Below are 24,335 nucleotides of genomic sequence, written 5' to 3' on the forward strand. Positions count from 1 at the left end.
ATCTCGTTAAACTCCGGGAAAACCTTTGGCTTAAACTCGGACATTTCCCTTTAAAGAACGGACATTTCCCGACACTAAGCCACGGCCCATTCCCCGCTATTCTCGGGCAAGAAAACAAAACCACCTCATTCACTCGGCATTGCGGGGCCATCTGGAAGGTATAAACACGCCCCCCCAAAAAAAATCCCTGGTATACCCCCGGATCGGGAGGACGTGGTAAACAAAGGCATTTCTCTATAGTAAATGTTCTCACTTTCCTCAACAAACATGTGTTCAAATGTGCTAGTTATGTCGTTATAGTTTATTCTTGTTAGTATTAACTGAAACGTATTCAAAGTTGCCGACGCTTTCGTTTTAGTCAGTTATAACCAGCCTTGGTGCATATGTGTTTAAATGGGCTGGCCGTATCGTTAATGGTAGTTATTACTATTTTGGCGTTATATCTATGCATATGTGTTGAAAGGCACTAGCTATATTGTTATAGTTCTTTGCTAGCTTGAACGCATATGTGTTTATGTGGCTGTAGCGCATGTGTTTCGAACGCCATAGGCCGTATCGCTATTAGTTGTTCTTAGTAAAAGTGAATTAACGTTCAGAATAGAGCTTTACCATTATTTAGATTTTTTTTTCTCAACTGCCCACAGGCAGAAGTGAACTTTTTTAATTTGACGGCTTGTTACCCTTACCCTATTCCATTATCATATTTGTGCTCCAAAGGCACATGCTTTGTCATGATGTATTCCAATTTTCGTTTATAGCTTTTCTTGAGAGATATCACCTATTGTCTTACCATAAAAGGGTTGGTAACAGATGGTGGCTCTTTTACATGTGTCCCCACTGGCGGAGTAACGACTACCATCAAAGTCCACTTCGCACCCGTCTCTCTGTTGAAAAAAGGATGAAATAATTGTTATGTGAATACTCGATCAAAAACAAATTGCCATGATTGCTGAACAAAATAATTTAAGAATGCAACCATTAAGCATATATATTTCCAATCTAACAAAATAATTAAACATTCATAATGTCAAGCACAATTTTTATATCATTGAAGCAATGTGCATATTTCCTTTTTTCCTTCTTTTGCAAAAAAAACTCGAAATAGAAATGTACAGCATACGTTGCCTAAAGTTTGAAACCAAAATTCATTATATTTCTGTTAACATCTTATATATATATATATATATATATATATATATATATATATATATATATATATATATATATATATATGAATATATAAACGAATCTAAGTACAACCCATCTTTTGAACTTAGTGTATAATCCAATTAAACAACCTTTGTAATTCAAAGACATTGATTTTAATAGCGGTTTTACGCTTTTGACAAACTAAAACAATGCCTAGGTTGAAGCGTACTGCTTCACGTCACACGAAACTAAATTATTTCATGTGCATTCTGTCACACGCATTTTCTATGAATCATTGAGGAATTGCTGCTGTTTATAAATATGCGTTTACAAAGAACAATTTTATCTTGAAAGGTATGTAGATTTCCAACGGAATTGGTACATTGTTCTTAATAGACGGAGCACAGTTCATTTTTCCCCGCCGAACACAACCTGATAAACGCCACTTACGTTGGGGATTGCACTAGCAATAATGCCGTCGACAAAGCCCTGCTTTTTACTCTTCACGTTTACTCTCTGACAAACCGGCTCTGCCGTCCCCGGGTTCGTCACTGAAATCATTCCAGGTTTAAATGCGTATAATATAGGTTCATGCAAAATATAGAAGTGATATTTTGGCGCTTTTTCAACCGGAAAATGTGTGGTCAAGTTACTTTTAATTAAAAAAAAATAATTTTGAAGCCTAACATATCTGAACACAAATTATATTTTTCTTTTTCTTTCTTTATCATTTAAATCAAATGAGTTAAACATTATACTGCATTCAAATAAAAATAAATCCATCAACCTTTATGGTTCCCCAATTGTGCTCCTTGTGTATATAACGTGTTGCATAACCCCTTTATTGTTCCCCTATTGTGCCCCTTGTGTATATAACGTGTTACATAACCCCTTTATTGTTCCCCAATTGTGCCCCTTGTGTATGTAACGTGTTACATAAGCCCTTTATTGTTCCCCTATTGTGCCCCGTGTGTATATAACGTGTTACATAACTCCTTTAGTGTTCCCCAATTGTGCCCCTTGTGTATATAACGTGTTACATAAGCCCTTTATTGTTCCCCTATTGTGCCCCTTGTGAATACCATGTGTAACATAATCCCTTTATTGTTCCCCTTGTGTATATAACGTGTTACATAAGCCCTTTATTGTTCCCCTATTGTGCCCCGTGTGTATATAATGTGTAACATAACCCCTTTATTGTTCCCCAATTGCACCCCTTGTGTTTATCATGTGTAACATACCCATTTATTGTTCCCGTATTGCATCCCTTGTTTATTCATGTGTCACATAACCCCTTGTCCCCTATTGTACCCCTTGTGTATATAATGAGCAACATAACCCCTTTATTGTTCCCCAATTGCACCCCTTGTGTTTATCATGTGTAACATAACCCCTTTATTGTTCCCGTATTGCATCCCTTGTGTATTCATGTGTCACATAACCCCTTATACCCTATTGTGCCCCTTTTGTAGAAAATGTGTAACATAACCCCTTTTTTATTTCCCTATTGTGCCCCTTTTGTAGATAATGTGTAACATTATCCCTTTATTGTTCCCCTATTGTGCCCCTTGTGTATATTATGTGTAACATAACCCCTTTATTATTCCCTTATTGTGTCCCTTTTGTATATAATGTGTCACATAACCCCCATTATTAATCCCCTCTTGTGCCCCTTTTGTATACAATGTGTAACATAACCCCTTTACCATCCCCTATTGTGCCCCTTTTGTATATAATGTGTCACATAACCCCCATTATTATTCCCCTCTAGTGCCCCTTTTGTATATAATGTGTCACATAACCCGTTTATTGTTCCCCTATTGTGTTCCTTTTGTGTATAATGTGTCACATAACCCCTTGTTATTCCCCTATTGTGCCCCTTTGGTTAATAATGTGTCACATAACCCCTTTATTGTGCCCCCTTTTGCGCACCTTGTGTATATCATGTGTAACATAACCCTTTGAAGAACCTTCGTATAAAGCTTCGTTTGTTTCGGATCAAAGGCATATAACGATAACAGTTCAATTGAAATTTTCTTTAAGATACAAGGACAATCTCGACAATGAACATATCGCATGATCACGTTTTGATGACGTATTTTAAGAAATCAAGTGGAAGTTCAAATGGGCTTTGTTATACAGTTCTAAACCTTAAAAAGTTACCGAGTATTAACCACAGTCTTAAATTTTCCTACAGAACGCAAGCGTTTTTATGCGGTTAACAAATTCTTCGAAAATGACCGGGAAGTATGTTACAAGTGGTGAAGTACCTGCGAGCGTGAATCTGTTAGTTCCTTGTAGGTTAAAGATGAGTGGAATGTTGGGTAAAAGCTGGACGCCCCGGGAGTCCACGGGAGTCATGTAATCGGGCAAAGGGTCGAACACCACCAACCCAACTGCAACACATTTAATAAGTTCTAAGGTCGAACACCACCAACCCAACTGCAACACATTTAATAAGTTCTAAGGTCGAACACCACCAACCCAACTGCAACACATTTAATAAGTTCTAAGGTCGAACACCACCAACCCAACTGCAACACATTTAATAAGTTCTAAGGTCGAACACCACCAACCTATAACTGCACTCTCACAGATTGAATGTTTTGACACCATTTTTTTGTCTTGAAACGAGCCAATTTATGCAAAGATGCATGGAAATAGTGGTATGTGACTGCTGACAAAAATACAGATCACAGAATTTCATATTGAAGGTCAAAAAATTGTTTTATGCATTTTTCTTAAACCGTTAATAACGCTTTAAGCCATGAAATATTAATATTTGAAAGGAAAAATGAAAATCTGCGATCTGATCTTTTGTCAGCAGTTTTAAATCACTGGTTTGCAGATATTCACGCACAAATTGGCACATTCCAAGACAAAGAATAAAAAAAAAGTTGTCAAAACGGTAAATCTGTGAGAGTGCTGCTTTAAGAAAATATCAATGCGGTTTATCTCTATCTGTGTTTTTTTTATCGAAATTTACAATCCAGTTCAAAAGAGGTTATACAAGTACCACCTTTATTTATAATGCATTCAATACCAGTACGCCATGAGTAAACAACAAATGTTACATTCAAGTGATGTGGCTCGATACATATGCGTGTACGTTCGTCACAAAAGAGGAACAACAATCGTTGTTAACTGATAAGGAGATTATTCGCATCACACCAATGCGTTTGAATGTCAAGCAATCATGTCTAAGTGTGATTGAACTATTAAGTACTAACGTTAGTATGAACTTACCGTTTTCCCAGAATGCTGGTGCCAGTCTAAGTTGGGCTATTTTTGGCGTCCCCCACCGCGGGTGTTCTATGTTGTTACAGATGCCGGTTATGGGTCGCCAGAGGCTCCCACGGTCCGCCCGGGTACACTCTTCGAAATCATCTTGCAGAACAAGATTAAATTGATGAAAATAAATAATATAGTAAGTTTTTGTATATTATCATATCTAAAAATACAGAACATCACCAGTCAGTACTACAGGCATTCAGAACTCCTCGGCCATTTTTATCGGGAACAACCTCGGATGTATTTGGACGGTTTACATACTCAAAAAGTGGTGCGTTTAAGTCCGCTGCAAGTAGATCGCGTAGTAATTTTATTTAGCAGTTAAACTTTATGACTTAACTCTTGGGAATCATAATAATGTTTTCAAAAATATATTTCACTGGCAATCAACGTAAAATTAGATCAATAAATACAACTCTAAAACACTACAATTAATGAATGATATAATTAAAACACAACCGAACTACATCAACTGATGTACCGGCATACATCCGAGGTTGTTTTCGATAAAAATGGCCGAGGTGTTCCGAATTTACTATAGGTATTGGTTACATGGACAACAATTTCAATGTGCCCATTCTTAATTGGTTCGTCGAACTCTTCTAAGACAAATCTAAGGCTATCGTCGATTGTTTTCTTTGCAAAACAGACGAGCCTAATATAAAACTGTTATCTGACACCTGTAATGTCCTTGAGAGGGCAGATGCCGTTGATCCGAGCGACAACAGTATCCAGCTGTGTCCTGAAATTGTCATAACTCATCAGGTCTTCGATCGTCGGCACGCTGGAAAAGAAAAGAAAGGCATTAACGTATATGATTGTAATAGTTAGGTTTCGGTCGCGACTTTACATAAGTATTCATATATTTATTCATATTCAACCTTCCGGATCAAATCGCAGTACTTATAACCCTATTATTCGATTATCTTAGTTTAATATAGTTCCAGTTAATACGTTTTTTAAATGCGCATTTCCGTGTCAGAATAAGTTATGTCAATCTAAGACCGTTTTATCATTTAATTGGACTGATGTATTGGAAAGCGCGGTATAAGTTAATTTCCCCTGCCCCCTGTGTTATCTCTGCGGGGTAACATGTGTATATATGACACGCGATAGGACGTTGGGAGTGATATCATCATGGTAACCATAACTATTGTTTGCACCAATTTTAAGGCTTTTCATAAGTTAAAATGTTGGATTGTATTTAATTTGGCGATTATCCCGTAATTTACTTTCTCATAAAAAAGAATTTGTTTTTCAAGAATTGGAACTTTCATAGCTTTTTTCAATATTTGATAATTGACTTTTTCGCATCTTTTACTATTGCTTAATTAAAATATGTGCCCATTTTGTACTTGAGTATAGCTTATTAAATGCATTTTGTGTTAATGGTAAATCGTTGAATAGTGATATTCCCTTATCTTTATAAAATAAATGATAAATAAAAAAGTGGCATAACAGCGTATCGATGGTCAATGCCCAATAGTTAAATGTGCTTAATGTAACGAACGTTTTGATTGGTCGACGATGATAACAGAAACATGATCTACTTAATATTATCATTGTTATGCACACAATTGTGCAGTCTAGAGTTATCATTATCAAACCTCTGATGAAGAAGAATGCTTATTTAGCACAGGATGTAATTGCATAGCGAAGGTTTTGCGTGTCATGTTCCGGTTTAAATTGTTCGTAGGCGAAATTGAAATGCACTCAAATGCATTTCATTCAAATATTTATAGCTCCGATGTAAACTGATCTGAATAAACTTTTTATCCTGTCAAGAAGGAAATGAAATAATAATGAAATTAAGAAAAAAAAAAGATTTTGTTAGCGGTTTTGTTTTCGCGCAGATGGTTATAGCGTGCACGAGGTTGATTTTGCTAGTCGTTTTCCGGATTCATTTTTTTTAGCAGAAATCTTATCTGCATTCTCTTCATTGTATCTATTCATAAGAAAATTAGATTTTGGGTGAAAATTGACATGTATACACAAGATAAATACTTCTCAAGGACGCAATATAATGATAAGGTTGCCATAACCTTCAAAGTTCCTAACTTAATGTGTTTTATACATACGATTCGTAGCCATATAAAGCCATCGAGACTTTAAATATAGACCTTTGAAATACTAAACTGAATAATTTAAGAGACCTTTTTCAACATACGTCATGTGAAATTTGATGTAAAACAGGTATTTTAATATACGATTTAAAATACTAAACTGGATAATTTAAGAGACCTTCTTTACCATACGTCATGTAAAATTATTTGTGAAAAACAAAAATATCAAAAGTAAAAAGTTAATTAAAATTTAAAAACCATACTATCTTAGTGAACAACGAGAAATTTTCGAAGGGACACCATACATCGGGAAGTTATACTTCACTCAACTGGTCATGTTCTTTCGGGCCCCTAAGAAAATAGTATTAACTCCTGAATATTGACTTAGGAAAGCCAGAGTGGTCGTATTTGAGAATGTGTTATATACTAGCCCCACGTACTTGAGGAAGATGGCAAGCAGGTTCACGAAGTTGGCGGCGTCTGCAATGGCCGACGAGGCGAGTCCGGTCTCGTGCACCGCCTGTAGAAAGAAGTCCGCCCGGTTGTCGTACACTAGAACACAAAGTGGAACAAAATATAAGATCGGTGCCAATTGAAACATCTTAAACAAAACATTAGAATATATATAATATTTAGATGGAATCATTTACAACATAGATTTTCTCCATGAAAAGACTGGATAATACTAATAATTCAGCTTGGCTGTTGATATTAAGGATACAACTATACAATGAAAGTATTAACTAACGCCTTATGTCTGACTGAGAAGCAAGCCTCCAAACTGCTAGTTTAATATAAATGAGGAACTAGCAGAGTGTTGACGATGAACATTGCTGAATAGTTAACAAATATTAGTTTTACATAAAGTCCTTAACCTACTGCTGACGGGTTTATATGACTTTACAGACAAACCCCGTTGGCTCGAACTCCCGGGGACCGACAAAATACATCGAGCCTCGGGAAATTCGAGCCAAGCGGAAATGCTTACATTGAGTACAAAGTAATCGGTCCTTTACATGCACTTCGAACCAACGAGGAAATCGAGCCAAGCGAGTTCGAGCCAACGGGTTTTGACAGCAATTGAGTACGGTTTAAAAAGTATCTTTCTGAATCAAACACGTTGTTCAATATCTTTAATCTAATTTTGTCATAGTAATAGTCATTTGATTTCCAAATACAAACCATTTCATACGACCCCTGTACTATACTGGGCAAAGGTACATCACATTAGTGTTTTAAGCTAATAACTTGTAATTTGTATTACTACGTTCGAATTGATTCACGGTATAGAGTATTATTGCATAAATGATTAATTAAAAGATTTTTGTGAGTTAATTTTTAAGGCTTAACTGGTATATCAAAACTACTACGCGATATATTTGCAGCGTAGTTATATGTGAAGAATTCTGACATTGTAAACCGTCCGTATACATCCAAGGATGATTTCGACGTAAAATGACCAAGGTGCTTCGATTTAATGATGAAATACTGATTATAATATTGAATTGGCGGTGTTGATGCAGTTTGCGTGGGATGGGATTTTTTGGGTTGGAGGGTCATTGGTCAGGGGGTGTATAATCACATTTTTTGACACTAGTGTCATCATTGATGAGGTCGTTTGAAGCCTGGTTGTAGGCGTCGATGAACGAGTTGCCCCGGGCGACCGGTACCATGCTGAACAGCAGCCACGTCGCGACCGTCACATGCAGCCATTCAACAAGCATCTTGTCGCGTGCCTGGGTAGGGAAACAACTTCCGGTTAGTGTGCATGTACATATTGCATCTACACGATACTATATCGGGTATTTATCACAGGAAGATGATATGCCAACCTGTACCTTATTCATACTACGTTTACCACTCAGCCACCACATTACGAAGTAGCTGAAGTAGAAGTAACAGGAACAATATACGTTGATGCAAAATAAAGTTTATTAAAATTAAACTCATTTGATTTTAATGATCAAAACCAGAAATGCATATATTTGTGTACAGATGAAAATATATTGATTTTCTTAATAACTACGTGGCCACAAAAAGCAAAAAAATCGCTTATACTTACATACATCGTCTGCTTTTTGTTTTAATTTGGAAATAAAATGAATTCAACATAATACTTCATAAAAAATAAAAAATATTTGAATCAGCCTATATACTGTGCCGCTTTAAGAGGACGAAAACACTGAATGTTACGAAATGAGGTGTTTTTAATGTGACTTCAGTATTTAACGAGCATAATGATACATGGTTAGGTATTTTGAGAGCTAATTAAATTTCACTTCAAAAGATTAATTCTAAAAATTTACATTTTATCGAATACAAAAAGCATTGTTATTGCCACATAGAGATCCGACACAAAAAAACTCGACCACACATAGAGCTCCGACACATCAAGTTAGCCGACACACATAGAGCTCCGACACATCAAGTTAGCCGACACACATAGAGCTCCGACACATAAATAGTTCGACACATTAAGCTGCCGATGCCCACGACGCATAGAGCTCCCGACCTTCCAAACAGAAAGAACACATTAAGCTCATAGAGTAAGTCCATATGTCAAGACGACACTCATATAGCTCCCAAAACTGCCCTCAAGTAACTCGATTTATCAGGACGCAACACATTGAGCTTCCCCTCACCTCCCTTCCCGCCTCCTTGTAGCTTTCTATGTCAGAAAGCAACATATTGAGCTCCCCCTCCCTTCCTATCCCCGCCTCCGTGTAGCTTTCTTTAACAGAACACAACACATTGAGCTTCCCCCTCCCCTCCCTTCCCCGCCTCCGTGTAGCTTTCTATGTCAGAACGCAACACATTGAGCTCCCCCTCCCCCTCTTCCCCGCCTCCGTGTACTTTCTATGTCAGAACGCAACACATTAAGCTCACTCTCCCCTCCTTTCCCCGCCTCCGTGTAGCGTTCTTTAACAGAACGCAACACATTGAGCTCCCCCTCCCCTCCTTTCCCCGCCTCCGTGTAGCTTTCTTTAACAGAACGCAACAGATTGAGCTCCCCTTCCCCTCCTTTCCCCGCACCCGTGTAGATTTCTATGTCAGAACGCAACACATTGAGCTCCCCTCCCCTCCTTTCCCTGCCTCCTAGTAGCTTACTTCAACAGAACGCAACACATTGAGCTCCCCTCCCCTCATTCCCCGCCTCCGTGTAGCTTTCTTTAGCAGAATGCATCACATTGAGCTCCCCTCCCCTGCCCTCCTTTCCCCGCCTCCGAGTAGCTTTCTATGTCAGAACAGAACACATTGAGCTCCCCTCCCCTCCTTTCCCCGCCCCCGGGTAGCTTTCTATGTCAGAACGCATCACATTGAGCTCCCCTCCCCTCCTTTCCCCGCCTCCGAGTATCTTTCTATGTCAGAATGCAACATATTGAGCTTCCCCTCCCCTCCCTTCCCCGCCTCCGTGTAGCTTTCTTTAGCGGAACGCATCACATTGAGCTCCCCTCCCCTCCCTTCACTGCCTCCGAGTAGATCTATGTCAGAATGCAACATATTGAGCTTCCCCTCCCCTCCCTTCCCCGCCTCCGTGTAGCTTTCTTTAGCGGAACGCATCACATTGAGCTCCACTCCCCTCCCTTCCCCGCCTCCGAGTAGCTTTCTATGTCAGAACGCAACACTTTGAGCTTCCCCTCCACTCCCTTTCCCGCTTCCATGTAGTTTTCTATGCCAGAACGCGCCATATTGAGCCCCCCCCCCCCTACCCTACCTTGGCGCCATCGAGTAATTTTCTGTATCAGAACGCAACACATTGAGCTTCCCCCACCCCGGAGTAGCGTTCTGTTTCAAATAGCAACACATTTAGCTCCCTCAGCCCGGAGTAGCGTTCTGTGTCAGATTGCAACACATTGAGCTCCCCCACACACACACCCCGGAGTAGCGTTCTGTGTCAGATTGCAACACATTTAGCTCCTCCCCCCACACCCCGGAGTAGCGTTATGTGTCAGATGCAACACGTTAAGCTCCCTCACCTCGGAGTAGCTTTCTGTGACAGATTACAAAACATTGAGTTCTCCCCACACCGGAGTACGTAGTAACGTTCTGTGTCATATAGCAACACTTGACCCTTCCTCCCCCCAGCCCGATGTAGCGTTCTGTGTCAGATTGCAACACATTGAGCTACCCCCACCCGGGAGTAGCTTTCTGCGTCAGATAGCAAAACATTGAGCACCTCATCCCCCTCCCCCCTCCGCCCGGAGTAGCGTTCTGTGTAAGATTGCAACACATTGAGCCCCCCCCCCCCCGCCCGGAGTAGCGTTCTGTGTAAGATTGCAACACATTGAGCCCCCCCCCCCCGCCCGGAGTAGCGTTCTGAGTAAGATTGCAACACTTTGAGCCCCCCCCCGCCCGGAGTAGCGTTCTCAGTAAGATTGCAACACATTGAGCCCCCCCCCCGCCCGGAGTAGCGTTCTGTGTAAGATTGCAACACTTTGAGCCCCCCCCGCCCGGAGTAGAGTTCTGAGTAAGATTGAAACACATTGAGCCCCCCCCCCGCCGGAGTAGCGTTCTGTGTAAGATTGCAACACATTGAGCCCCCCCCCCCCCCGCCCGGAGTAGCGTTCTGTGTAAGATTGCAACACTTTGAGCCCCCCCCCCCCGCCCGGAGTAGCGTTCTTTGTAAGATTGCAACACATTGAGCCCCCCCCCCCCGCCCGGAGTAGCGTTCTGTGTAAGATTGCAACACATTGAGTCCCCCCCCCCGCCCGGAGTAGCGTTCTGAGTAAGATTGCAACACATTGAGCCCCCCCCCCCCCGCCCGGAGTAGCGTTCTGTGTAAGATTGCAACACTTTAAGCCCCCCCCCCCGCCCGGAGTAGCGTTCTGAGTAAGATTGCAACACATTGAGCCCCCACCCCGCCCGGAGTAGCGTTCTGAGTAAGATTGCAACACATTGAGCCCCCCCGCCCGGAGTAGCGTTCTGTGTAAGATTGCAACACATTGAGCCCCCCCCCCCCGCCCGGAGTAGCGTTCTGTGTAAGATTGCAACACATTGAGCCCCCCCCCCGCCCGGAGTAGCGTTCTGAGTAAGATTGCAACACATTGAGCCCCCCCCCCCGCCCGGAGTAGCGTTCTGTGTAAGATTGCAACACATTGAGCCCCCCCCCCCGCCCGGAGTAGCGTTCTTTGTAAGATTGCAACACATTGAGCCCCCCCCCGCCCGGAGTAGCGTTCTGTGTAAGATTGCAACACATTGAGCCCCCCCCCCCGCCCGGAGTAGCGTTCTGAGTAAGATTGCAACACATTGAGCCCCCCCCCCCCCCGCCCGGAGTAGCGTTCTGTGTAAGATTGCAACACATTGAGCCCCCCCCCCCCCCGCCCGGAGTAGCGTTCTTTGTAAGATTGCAACACATTGAGCCCCCCCCCCCGCCCGGAGTAGCGTTCTGTGTAAGATTGCAACACATTGAGCCCCCCCCCCCGCCCGGAGTAGCGTTCTGAGTAAGATTGCAACACATTGAGCCCCCCCCCCGCCCGGAGTAGCGTTCTGAGTAAGATTGCAACACTTTGAGCCCCCCCCCCCCGCCCGGAGTAGCGTTCTGTGTAAGATTGCAACACATTGAGCCCCCCCCCCCGCCCGGAGTAGCGTTCTGTGTAAGATTGCAACACATTGAGCTCCCCCCCCCGCCCGGAGTAGCGTTCTGAGTAAGATTGCAACACTTTAACCCCCCCCCCCCGCCCGGAGTAGCGTTCTGTGTAAGATTGCAACACATTGAGCCCCCCCCCCGCCCGGAGTAGCGTTCTGTGTAAGATTGCAACACATTGAGCCCCCCCCCGCCCGGAGTAGCGTTCTGTGTAAGATTGCAACACATTGAGCCCCCCCCCCGCCCGGAGTAGCGTTCTGAGTAAGATTGCAACACATTGAGCCCCCCCGCCCGGAGTAGCGTTCTGAGTAAGATTGCAACACTTTGAGCCCCCCCGCCCGGAGTAGCGTTCTGTGTAAGATTGCAACACATTGAGCCCCCCCCCGCCCGGAGTAGCGTTCTGTGTAAGATTGCAAGACTTAGAGCCCCCCCCCCCGCCCGGAGTAGCGTTCTGAGTAAGATTGCAACACATTGAGCCCCCCCCCCCGCCCGCCCGGAGTAGCGTTCTGTGTAAGATTGCAACACTTTGAGCCCCCCCCCCGCCCGGAGTAGCGTTCTGTGTAAGATTGCAACACATTGAGCCCCCCCCCCCCCCGCCCGGAGTAGCGTTCTGAGTAAGATTGCAACACATTGAGCCCCCCCCCCCCGCCCGGAGTAGCGTTCTGTGTAAGATTGCAACACTTTGAGCCCCCCCCCCCGCCCGGAGTAGCGTTCTGTGTAAGATTGCAACACATTGAGCCCCCCCCCCCCCGCCCGGAGTAGCATTCTGAGTAAGATTGCAACACTTTGAGCTCCCCCTGCCCCGAGTAGCGTCAGATAGCAACACATTGAGTCCGACCCCTTTGAATCAAATTGATATTTTCATTGCTTGAAACGGTGAAAATATCAAGATATATTCATCTGATATATCTCTATTATAAACCGAAAAGCATAATACAAACTGTTATAATGCCTGCAATGCCCTAGAAATTTTTTTAAAAGAAAATCTAAATCTGAATTTTTAATTGAAAAATTGAATTTTATCTTACGAATTATTTCCAAATCCAAATTTAGTGTAAGTCACTCCACAGCCGCGCACGAGTCTGTGAGACGGTTTGAACAGTTGATGTATAAGAAGTCTTTGATACGCACTATTTACGCCAGTTCCGGGTAGATACCCGTATATGTTTTTAAAGTGCAACTCTGTAGTTGGTCGTGGTATGTGTTCGCCTTAACTAATAAAAACATGATTTCAAGATGGTTGAATCCGGCCTCTAAATACTTAGCTATGTATACGAAATGATGACCGAGTTACCTTATTCAATAAGCATAAAGACTGAAATATTCAAACTTTTGTTTCAATGTTAATTCTAAATTGTTTTAATAACACGATGGAAACACAAGGAATCGCCGTGTAGTCAAACATTCAAAAGTAAACACTGTTTAAATGCACAAGGCAGGGGCCCAAACGACTCAAACCTCTATGTATAATATAAGATAAGATAAGATAAGATAAGATAAGATAAGATCAATACTATTTATAATCATGGATCATGTCACGTGAGTCACAGTTTACAAAATGCAGGAACTAAATTATAATAGTAAGGTACCATATTCAAAGTTAACGTAAATATGGCTTCATTTGGATTTGTTAAAACACAAATAGCATAAACTCACTTGGAAACGTGTTTCCAAATTTGTTTTTATGCTTTACTTATTTGAATGCTTTAATTGATATGTTTTAAATAGTTCAGTTCTGTGAACTAAACTATTGGTTGTCATTTTTATGTTAAAACCTGATAATAGTTTTAATCCTAGTTCAACTGTGAATCTTGTATGTCACATCCGATTCGAAAACATGAATTTTCAAATTTAATAAAAAAAAGTCAATTATAACACTCATATCGACAAAAAGAGTATATAAAATAGACATGCAGTTCTGAGTCTGATACCGGGCTGATTATTGTTTTATTGTTTAGGTTTATATCATCACATTGATAATTAAAGACTATATGGTGATAATATTCGAAAGTTCACACATAAAGTTGAACCCCGTTGCCTCGAACTCCAAGGGAAATAACTCGAGCCTCGAAAAATTCGAGACAAGCGGGATAGTTAACCTTCAGTATAAAGAATCAGACATTTGCTTCTAGTTCGAGCCAACGAGTAATTCGAGCCAAGGGAGTTCGCGCGAACGGGGTTCGACTTGTATGTGTTAACTTTCGAATAAAAGATAAATATGTATGTCTCTTTATTCATTTTCTTAATACTGCTGCAATGGGCCTTTATACTTCTGCAATTTGATATTATTATTTATGGCTTCTGTCAAAATTTGCTGAAAATGCATTTTTTGCGTGGGTACCCAATTCATAAAAAACAAGATACACATCAAAATTGTATAATAAGCGATTACCAGGATGACCCATTGTAATAAATAGGGGAATATAGGGGGATTTAACAGCGCACTCAACTTACCCACCTTGCAAACAAACCAAGGTTGTACATAAAAGCACTTTTTATACATAAAGCAATGGTCCTATTGTGTTTAAATGATTCAAATAAGGATAATGGAGTCGGGTGTTTGATATCTGATATTTCAAAACGTCAGAGATGTTCTATTATGATAGTTGATAGTTAAACTGAACAAATACTGCACCGAGAGTTAGATCTATGCATTGCACTTCTTCTGAATGAGGTACATCTGTATAAACAATTTGAAGTGAATACATCAAAAAAATGTCACGTCATGCTCTAGACAAAAAAAACATGAAACTAAACAAAGGACAATGACTAAAATAAAAACTGTATCCAGAGTTACGGTTCCTCTGCACTGCACTTTTCTTCAATGAGTTTTATATATATAAAAGTTTGAAGTCAATACCTCAAATACTTTGCAAGAAATGTTCCGGACAATACTTCCGCCGCCCCCCCCCCCTTTCCACACACACACAGGAACACAAACACACACACGCGCGCATGCGCGCACACACGCGCGCGCGACACACGCACGCACGCATACACACACACATACACGCACGGACACAAACACACGCACACACACACACACACACACACACACACACATACACGCGCACTCGCGCGTACCATTATTATATCCCCTAACGCAATTTGCTTACGCATATGAGCATTACACAGTAAAAAACGGTATAGAATGTGCTGTGCTTTGACAAATATACACCGCATGGTGAGAATGAGACTACTGTAAAACGAACAATGAATTATCATGATGATCTCAAATCACGTCATATCAAACAATCATAAGATCTGTTTACTGATTCGGAAACAAAATGTGTGACATGTGGAGCTTATTAACTGGGGATCTTTTACCCGCTAGCTTTTTATGTGATGCATTAAAAACATGCATCAACCAAAATATGTTAGGTATTTGCAGTTAATTTGAAGAAATTGAAATTAATAAAATGGGTTTATACTTGGCAACCACATTAACTATGGACTGGATACCTTCATTAACTGAATATCCTTTATATAAGTGCATTGTCATCACCGCACCTGTAAATGCTTCGCAAATGATCGTTACTGTATTTTTCTTGGTATACCACTTCTTTCATATTCATAGAAAGGGCATAGAAATGACCCTGCACCAGGCATTGAATTTCACAATATTACGCAATTGACTGACGGATATGAAGTTTGGGAAGGTATGGCGTTACACAATGAAACGCATGAGGTGGAATGTGACGCATGTTGACAAATAAACTGCTTGCTGTGAATAAGATGAGTTATTAGTCGGCCCCCTGCTGACTAGATTTGATATTGTCCCAATAGGGACAAGTTTATCAATAGTAGAAGAATGCTTTTGATATTTTTCACGTTGCACAATAATTGTGAAGTAAAGGATGTTTAAAAACTGTATACTTTAATTGATAACGATGTCTTAAATTATAACGGCCCATTGTTTCCTGAAAATATTGATTTAAAATACCAATTTTCCCCTAAATATATGAAGGTTACACGGTAATATAACAATCTTCTTTATGTATCTCGATCTTCTACGTAGTAATCTCCCTTGGCAGGCAGCGACAAAGGGAGTTTGAAGCTTAATTGTCTTCTTTTTTTTTGAAAATGCCATTTAAAATAACAAATTCCAGATTATTCCCTCATAATGTAAAGTCTTTTTAATCCCCGTTCAATTTACTCATAGCACTAAAGCGCAAAAACAAATACAATTGTTACTTTTTTAACAACAACACTGTTTTTCGGACGTACTTAACATGTTGTCATTGAAGTTAATAGCAAATTTCCCACATGCATGTTTTTTCGTCCTTTTTTAGCGCCGAATTGATGCTAAAAAAGTATGCATCATTTTCTTGCTTGTAGACGATTGTACTATTTTTAGGACTCGCCCATGATTTAAAGCAGCAAACATGAGAAATCTCTTCAAAATTCACCTAAATCAGTAACTAGAACTAAATCTACACAAATAGGTGGTATAACATGACGTTTGTTTCTAGTAGCACTAATGTCCATCTTTGGGGTGCAACCTAGGAAGAGCGAACATCAAGGGTTTGGCGTAAGAGGGGACTTACTTAGGACGTGCGGTCGTCTAGGAGTTGGCGTTAGAGGGGACATACTTACGACGTGCGGCAGTGTAGGAATTGACCTACTCAGGACGTGCGGCCGTGTAGAAGTTGCCGTTAGAGGGAACGTTCACAGGACTTGCGGTCGTCTAGGAGTTGGCGTTAGAGTGGACGTACTTAGGACATGCGGCCGTCTAGGAATTGGCGTTAGAGGGGACGTACTCAGGAAGTGCGGCCCTCTAGGAGTTGGATTTAGAGGGGGACGTACTCAGGACATGCGGCCGTCTAGGAGTTGGCGTTAGAGGGGACGTACTAAGCACGAGCGACCGTCTAGGAATTGACGTTAGAGGGGACATACTCAGGACATGCGTCCGTCTAGGAGTTGGCGTTAGAGGGAACGTACTCAGGACGAGCGACCGTCTAGGAATTGACGTTAGAGGGGACATACTCAGGACACGCGGACGTCTAGGAGTTGGCGTTAGAGGGGACGTACTAAGGACGAGCGACCGTCTAGGCATTGACGTTAGAGGGGACATATTCAGGACATGCACCCGTCTAGGAGTTGGCGTTAGAGGGAACGTACTCAGGACGTGCTGCCGTCTAGGAGTTGGCGTTAGAGGGGACGTACTAAGGACGTGCAGTCGTCTAGGAGTTGGCGTTAGAGGGAACGTACTTAGGACGTGCGGCCGTCTATGAGTTGGCGTTAGAGGGTACGTACTTAGGACGTGCGGCCGTCTAGGAGCTGGCGTTAGTGGGGACGTACTTAGGACATGCGGCCGTCTAGGAGTTGGTGTTAGCGGGGACGTACTGAGTGCGTGCGGTCGTCTAGGAGTTGGTGTTAGGCGGCCGTCTAGGAGCTGGTATTAGAGCGGACGTACTCAGGAAATGCGGCCGTCTAGGAGTTGGTGTTAAAGGGAACGTACTCAGGAAGTGCGACCGTCTAGGAGTTGGTGTTAGAGGGGACGTACTCAGGACGTGTGGCCGTCTAGGAGTTGGTGTTAGAGGGGACGTACTGAGTGCGTGCGGTCGTTTAGGATTTGGCGTAAGAGGGGACGTACTGAGTGCGTGCGATCGTCTAGGAGTTGGTGTTAGAGGAGACGTACTGAGTACGTGCGGTCGTCTATGAGTTGGCGTCAGAGGGACGTACTGAGTGCGTGCCCTCGTGTAAGAGTTGGCGTTATATGGGAAGTTCTGAGTGCGTGCGGTCGTCTAGGAGTTGGTGTTAGAAGGGACGTTCTGAGTGCGTGCGGTCGTCTAGGAGTTGGTGTTAGAGGGGACGTACTGAGTGGGTGCGGTCGTCTAGGAGTTGGTGTTAGAGGGGACTTATTGAGTGCGTGCGGTCGTCTATTTGTTGGTGTTAGGCGGCCGTCTATGAGTTGGTGTTAGAGGGGATGTACTCAGGAAGTGCGGCCGTTTAGGAGTTGGTGTTAGAGGGGACGTACTTAATTGTCAGTAAATTGTTTGTGTGCTATTTTTACACGTGCTAAGGAACGACAAACATTTTTTTTTTCTTTACAATGTTCTTAATTTTTTTTCAAAAAATGTCATCGTAAAATTTTAACAAAAATGTTTGATAATTTTAACGATTTTTATTAAATTTATTAATGTCGAGCCCGAGAGATGCGATTCATTTAGGTCGCCCCCTCCAGGAGGGCGCCAACAATATCTGCATTATGTTTGTGTATATGGGCTGTCGATTAAGGCAATTTCGAATTAAGGGCTTTTTGCACATTTTTACAGAATTATAGTTCAGATATAATAATTTTATTCTGGGTACAACAATTCTGTTCTGGCTGGCAAATACCCATGCCATTTCGACAACTATGATAGCATTTTGTATCAGCTATCATCTTTGAAGCAAAATATTGTGCGTCGATCTAATTCAATATAAAAACACTGTGATTAAAATTTGTGAGTAATCATAAATCACTTTAGTCGTCACATCTTATAAATTTAATTCTAACGTATGAATTTAAAATCTAAAAAATGTAATACATCAAATGAATGTGTGTATATCCAAATGGGAAATATCATACAATTACTGGGAACCGGGGACATTCAACTGCATTGTGTTCAGAAGAAACATATCTTTGATTACCTCAGATCTCTTGGTTTAGCTGTGTACGCTTAAAAAAAAATTCTTTATTCAAATGTTGAACATACTTCAAAATGTTCTCTGTTTTTAAACCTTTAAAATTAATTATAACGGTTCAACACATGAAAGCAAATCAAAATAACAATTCAAAGTCCAAGCAAGAACCGAACCTATTTATATAACAATATTATACATTATCGTTAATATGATCACTGAAATCCTATAACAACAAACCGGCATTGTATTCATATGCAAATAGCTATTAGTTTGTTCCAACCTGTAACCATGCGCTGCACCATTATACAATGAGCCATCATCTAGGACAACTTTTCTACCTTTCCAACAGTACACATCTTTCCACTGCTGGACGCCACCTTTAACAGCCTACGTACCTGCTCGCCCCCACTATCGAATCCCAAACATCCTGTGAAGGTGCCGCCTTTATATGGTTTTCCCCCAGGGTGCCGCCTTTATATGGTTTTCCCCGAGACGAATGGTGCCGCCTTTATATGGTTTTCCCCGAGACGAATGGTGCCGCCTTTATACGGTTTTCCCCGAGACGAATGGTGCCGCCTTTATATGGTTTTCCCCTAGACGAATGGTGCCGCCTTTATACGGTTTTCCCCGAGACGAATGGTGCCGCCTTTATACGGTTTTCCCCGAGACGAATGGTGCCGCCTTTATACGGTTTTCGCCGAGACGAATGGTGCCGCCTTTATATGTTTTTTCCCGGTGGTGGTGTTAGTAGTTTATACTCCGGGTCCCGGCGTGAGCACATTGAAGGGTCCCAGAGTGACAGTTCGACCACCGCACACCTATCCTGGGCAGAACCAGTACTAGGTGCTTTCACCTCTGCAAGGAACTGACAACTTCTGTACATGCCATGGGGAGTGGTACAGTGCGAATGGTCGTAGAAAGGATTTCATAACCAATCACAACAGAAGTGACCTGGCCCGCCCGGGAATCGAACCCGGGTTGTCCGATTCAGAGTCCAACGCTCTACCGATTGAGCTAACCGGGCGGACCCCTGGTTTTCCCCGGGAGGAATGGTGCCGCCTTTATACGGTTTTCCCCAAGACGAATGGTGCCGCCTTTATATGGTTTTCCCCGAGACGAGAGGAATGGTGCCGCCTTTATATGGTTTTCCCCGAGACGAATAGTGCCGCCTTTATATGGTTTTCCCCGAGACGAATGGTGTCCCTAAAGGTAGGATAGAGAGGCCAAGGGAGATTTGTATTATCAGTGATGAAATGAATATAACAACTTGGTATTAATTTGCCATACTCAATTCTGGGTAGTTCAATGCTTTGACAGTCAACAAATTTACCTTTTTCTGCGTGCTTAATGAAACACACGTGACACATGAAGATGCGATTGTACGTGCTTATTAGTACGTTAAAAAGTATGACAATGGTTTCAGATATGCCTAAAACGTTTTAAAAACAACGTCATGATTAGAAGAAAATACAGAATATAACAACACCGCTTGCTTTTTTCTTTATAATATGTAAAGAAAGGCATGGAGCAAGGCATTTTACATTTACAGAACCAAACACGTTTGCGTGGACAGGGGTCCGGCTTCAACAATCACAAATACAGAAAAGCCATGGTACCCTGTCATTCTTAACATTTTGAAATTACTGTTGTCAAATCATTTAGAAATACTTCATAATAAAATTGAGAATGAATTACATTTTATTATAAGATGTACTCGCTTAGATGACCTCCGATCAATTTCTATTAAAAAGTATTTTTATGTAAAACCCAGCAAGTTTAAATTTACTAAACTAGTGAGTAGTAAAAACAAAGCAACTATTGTAAATTTATGTAAATTCGTGGTGCAGGCGATTAATGAAAAAAAAAACTTTTTAAATCAATGGTGGTTTTGATGTTTTGATCGTATCTTAACTGTTGTCATCACTAACCACCCGCATTTCCATATTATACCTAATTATCTAGCTATTCAACTTTATATATATATATATATATATATATATATATATATATATATATATATATATATATATATGTTCACAACACTGCTACACATGAACATTCTCCATATTTCTTAAGCTATACTTGAATTGCTATTGACATTTGCTACTTTGTTACGATGGTCACATCCATGAATAATTGTTTTTCGTCCCCAAAACATGAATGTCACTTATAAATGACGTGCGTCATGTCGATGTCGCAACGCATACATGTGCACTATGTACTAGCACATCTGTCATTGGAAAAGAACATTGATCGCACATATTATGCTGGAGTTTGACACTTCGGCACCAATGTCTTGCAATAGTGTTTATTACATATCTGTTTACGCTGTGAAAACACGCTGTATACTATACATGGACGGGCGTTTGGGTGAAGAACCCTAAGATATTGAAATCTGTCATCACAAAGCGCACGCGAGTTCCATTTGCTCTCTTCAAACATGTAAACTAAGGTCTTAATGTGGCTCTTCCAATTTGATTTTGATGGCAGCTTTGATGGATTAACAATCACATCGTTAACAGTTGTCTGTAAACCATTTTTACATATAACCAAGGTTACCAAGGTCGTCACAGAAATAATTACCGTCAATACTAGGTTTCATGCGGGTTTTGGAACACAAACGGTTTCAGTCGGAATGAAATGTCGGAAAATTATCAAATATTGATCAATTAAATCTTGACATTGTATGTATAGCAGAAACACATTTAAAGAACGATGAAATTTTAAACGTCGAAGGATATACATGGATTGGACATAATCGAACTAATTTACACAGAAGGACACCAAAAGGAAGTGGAGGCATCGGTGTTCTTATTCGGAATACATTTTTAAATGCGTTTACTGTGAACAAGTTAAATGATGAACATGAAGGAATTTTATGGATATCATTAACGAATAAAATAACTAAAGAACGACTTCGAATCGGTGTGTGTTACTTACCCCCGGCAAACTAAACACGCAACATTCAAATTAACGAATTCTTAGAAACACCTCTTTCACAAGTAAAGGAGTATCAAAGGGACTCATTAGTTTCGATCGTCGGAGACTTTAACATTCGTGTCGGAAACAACGACGATTACATCGCTGGAGTTGACTGTATACCGGAAAGAGATATAATTGACTATCACATATCGCCATATTGCGATGCTTTCTTGGACTTTCTTCTTAGTGCTAATTTATGTATTTTAAACGGCAGATATTGTATTTAAAATGATTATACAAGCATCTCAACAAAGGGTTGCGCAGTTGTCGACTATTGCCTAGTCCCATACGAACAGTTAAACCGTTATGAACATTTTTACGTAATAAGAGCAACATATCTTTTACAAAAAAAAAGCGCCGGTATAAACACACTAGACCGAATTACAATTCCCGACCATTCAGTGTTACAGTGGACTTTGTCTATGACAAATTTTAAGAATGTTGATAGTATTAACACAAGTGTTGTTAATGGCAAGTTAAACAAAAGCAAGATAATACACGACCGACAGAATATTCCAGAAGTTTTTATGAACAAGCATGATATGTATGAACTTCTTAAGGAAAAGATAAACCTGCTAGAGGCCGACAGAGATAAACAAGAACATATTGACAATTCTTATACTGAATTTCTGGATATACTTACCTCGCAGATGAAGACGCACTTAAACCCAAGGGAGATAAATCTCAATGTAAACAACACGAAAAATAAACGAGTTAACAAACTTTGGTGGAACGAGGATTTGAGCGTTGAGTGGAAGGGTGTTTGCGTAAGCGAAAAATTATGGCTCAACTGTAAGATCAGATCTCAGAAAAACTTATTAAAAGCAATATTTATAAACAAAATAAAACTATTTGACAAAAATGTTAAACGGAGAAAAGGGCACACTGGCATGATGAACAAAGTAAATTATTAAAAGCTTGTGAAAACACAAGTAAGAGCGATTTTTGGAAAGACTTAGGGAAGATTGGTATCGGGTCCGAGCGAAATAAATCTATTCCGATTGAAGTCTTGCTAGCGGACGGTTCGGTATCAACATAACCTCAAGACGTCTTAAACAAATGGAAGAACTCTTTTGAAAAGCTATACAATGTACCAAATATTAATAACGAGCCTGTAGTTATACAAAATAACATGAAAACACTTTGAACACTCACTCACTGAACGATGGAATTCATATTTTGGAGATTGACAAGGCTGCGAACTCGTTAAACAAGAATAAAGCCCCCGGGAATGACGGTATACCAGCCGAGATGTTAAACAATCAATTGACTGTGTACTACTTACATGCCTTATTTAACGTCTGTTTTGACACAGGGGCTGTTTCTAAAGCATGGACATACGGACTTATTACCCCAATCTTGAAAAAGAAAGACTCAGATAAACGTGACCCAGTTAACTACCGTGGAATTACAGTGACACCGGCAATTTACAAAGTATATTACTCTGTATTAAATGATAGACTTACTAAATGGAGCGAACTAAACAATGCAGTATCTGACACTCAAAATGGTTTTCGGAAAAACAGAAGTACGATCGACCAGTTATCAACTTTAACTAGTATAATCGACGCTAGAAAGAAGACAAAGAAGGATACCTTTGTTGCATACGTCGACTTTTCCACACCCTATGACCAGATTAATAGAAGTAAGCTATGGGCTAGATTGGAAGTGAACTTCGGAATACACGGCAAAATGTTGACTGCTCTGAAGTCGTTTTCCAAATCGGTCAAATGTGCCGTGCGTGTGAACAACTACACAACCGATTGGTTTGACGTATCCACTGGCCTGAAACAGGGCCGTCTGGTTTCCACGACAATGTTCAACTTTTTTTTAAATGATTGCAGCGAACTGATTGAGCATTCAAATAAAGGTGTTTTATTTAACGGCATGATAATAAGTCACCTATTTTATGCGGATGATTTAGTGTTAATTGCCGAAAATGAAAACAATCTTCAATATTTGCTAGACATACTATCGCGATGGTGTTGCACAAACGACATGACCGTTAATATTGAGAAGAGCATGGTTATGCACTTTAGAAATCCGTCTAGACAGAAAACACAGTTTAACATCACTGCAAAATACGTTGCCCAGTCAGCTACACGAGTCCTTGGACTTATTATATCAAAATTTAAAGCCATAGGAGGCATGCCATTTAACGTATTTACGAAACTTTACGACACAGTAGTCTGGCCAACCATCAGCTACGGTGCTGCGATATGGGGAACACGGGAATACGCCTGCATCAATGCCGTCCAGCACAGAGCCAGTCGCTTCTTCCTTGGATTAGGAAAATATACACCAAACGCCGCTGTGAATTGGATGGACCCCACCTCTTGTTAAACAATGGAAAGTTGTCATTTCCCATTGGGTCCGATTAGCTAGTATAGACAGTAATCGACTGAATAACTTTGTATTTAAAGCAATATCTGGTTATAAGAAGTGTTGGACTCGTACTGTAATGAATAAAGTGAAAGATATAGCTGACTATAACTTAGATATAATCGTTAAAAATCGTAGATCTGAACACTTTAGATTAATAGATAAGTGTCATACAACTATGCTTGACCAAATTCACCATCAATGGCGTAATGTTATAAATGTAAATACAAGCATACGACAGATAAATGGAGGCA

The 24,335-nt window shown here is 40.9% G+C and overlaps 1 protein-coding gene and 1 non-coding gene across 2 annotated transcripts in view; both read right to left on the bottom strand.

Moving 5' to 3' along the window:
* Nucleotides 1-13,266, bottom strand: part of LOC128240683 (uncharacterized) — a 35,700-nt gene extending 22,434 nt beyond the window's left edge. The window contains exons 1-8 of the mRNA XM_052957399.1: nt 13,116-13,266; nt 8,086-8,239; nt 6,944-7,055; nt 5,121-5,224; nt 4,396-4,536; nt 3,420-3,545; nt 1,600-1,700; nt 791-884 (exon numbers count right to left, since the gene is read on the bottom strand). Of these exons, the coding sequence (XP_052813359.1) occupies nt 791-884; nt 1,600-1,700; nt 3,420-3,545; nt 4,396-4,536; nt 5,121-5,224; nt 6,944-7,055; nt 8,086-8,227 (820 nt within the window). The 5' untranslated portion in view covers nt 8,228-8,239; nt 13,116-13,266. The remainder of the gene's footprint in view (nt 1-790; nt 885-1,599; nt 1,701-3,419; nt 3,546-4,395; nt 4,537-5,120; nt 5,225-6,943; nt 7,056-8,085; nt 8,240-13,115) is intronic.
* Nucleotides 13,267-19,669: 6,403 nt separating this feature from the next.
* Nucleotides 19,670-19,746, bottom strand: Trnaq-cug (transfer RNA glutamine (anticodon CUG)). The gene has a single exon. It is a non-coding gene; the product is annotated as a tRNA-Gln (tRNA).
* Between the last annotated feature and the right edge of the window lie 4,589 nt (nt 19,747-24,335).

The sequence above is a fragment of the Mya arenaria genome, chromosome 7, assembly GCF_026914265.1.
Source record: "Mya arenaria isolate MELC-2E11 chromosome 7, ASM2691426v1".
Lineage (NCBI taxonomy): Eukaryota > Metazoa > Mollusca > Bivalvia > Myida > Myidae > Mya > Mya arenaria.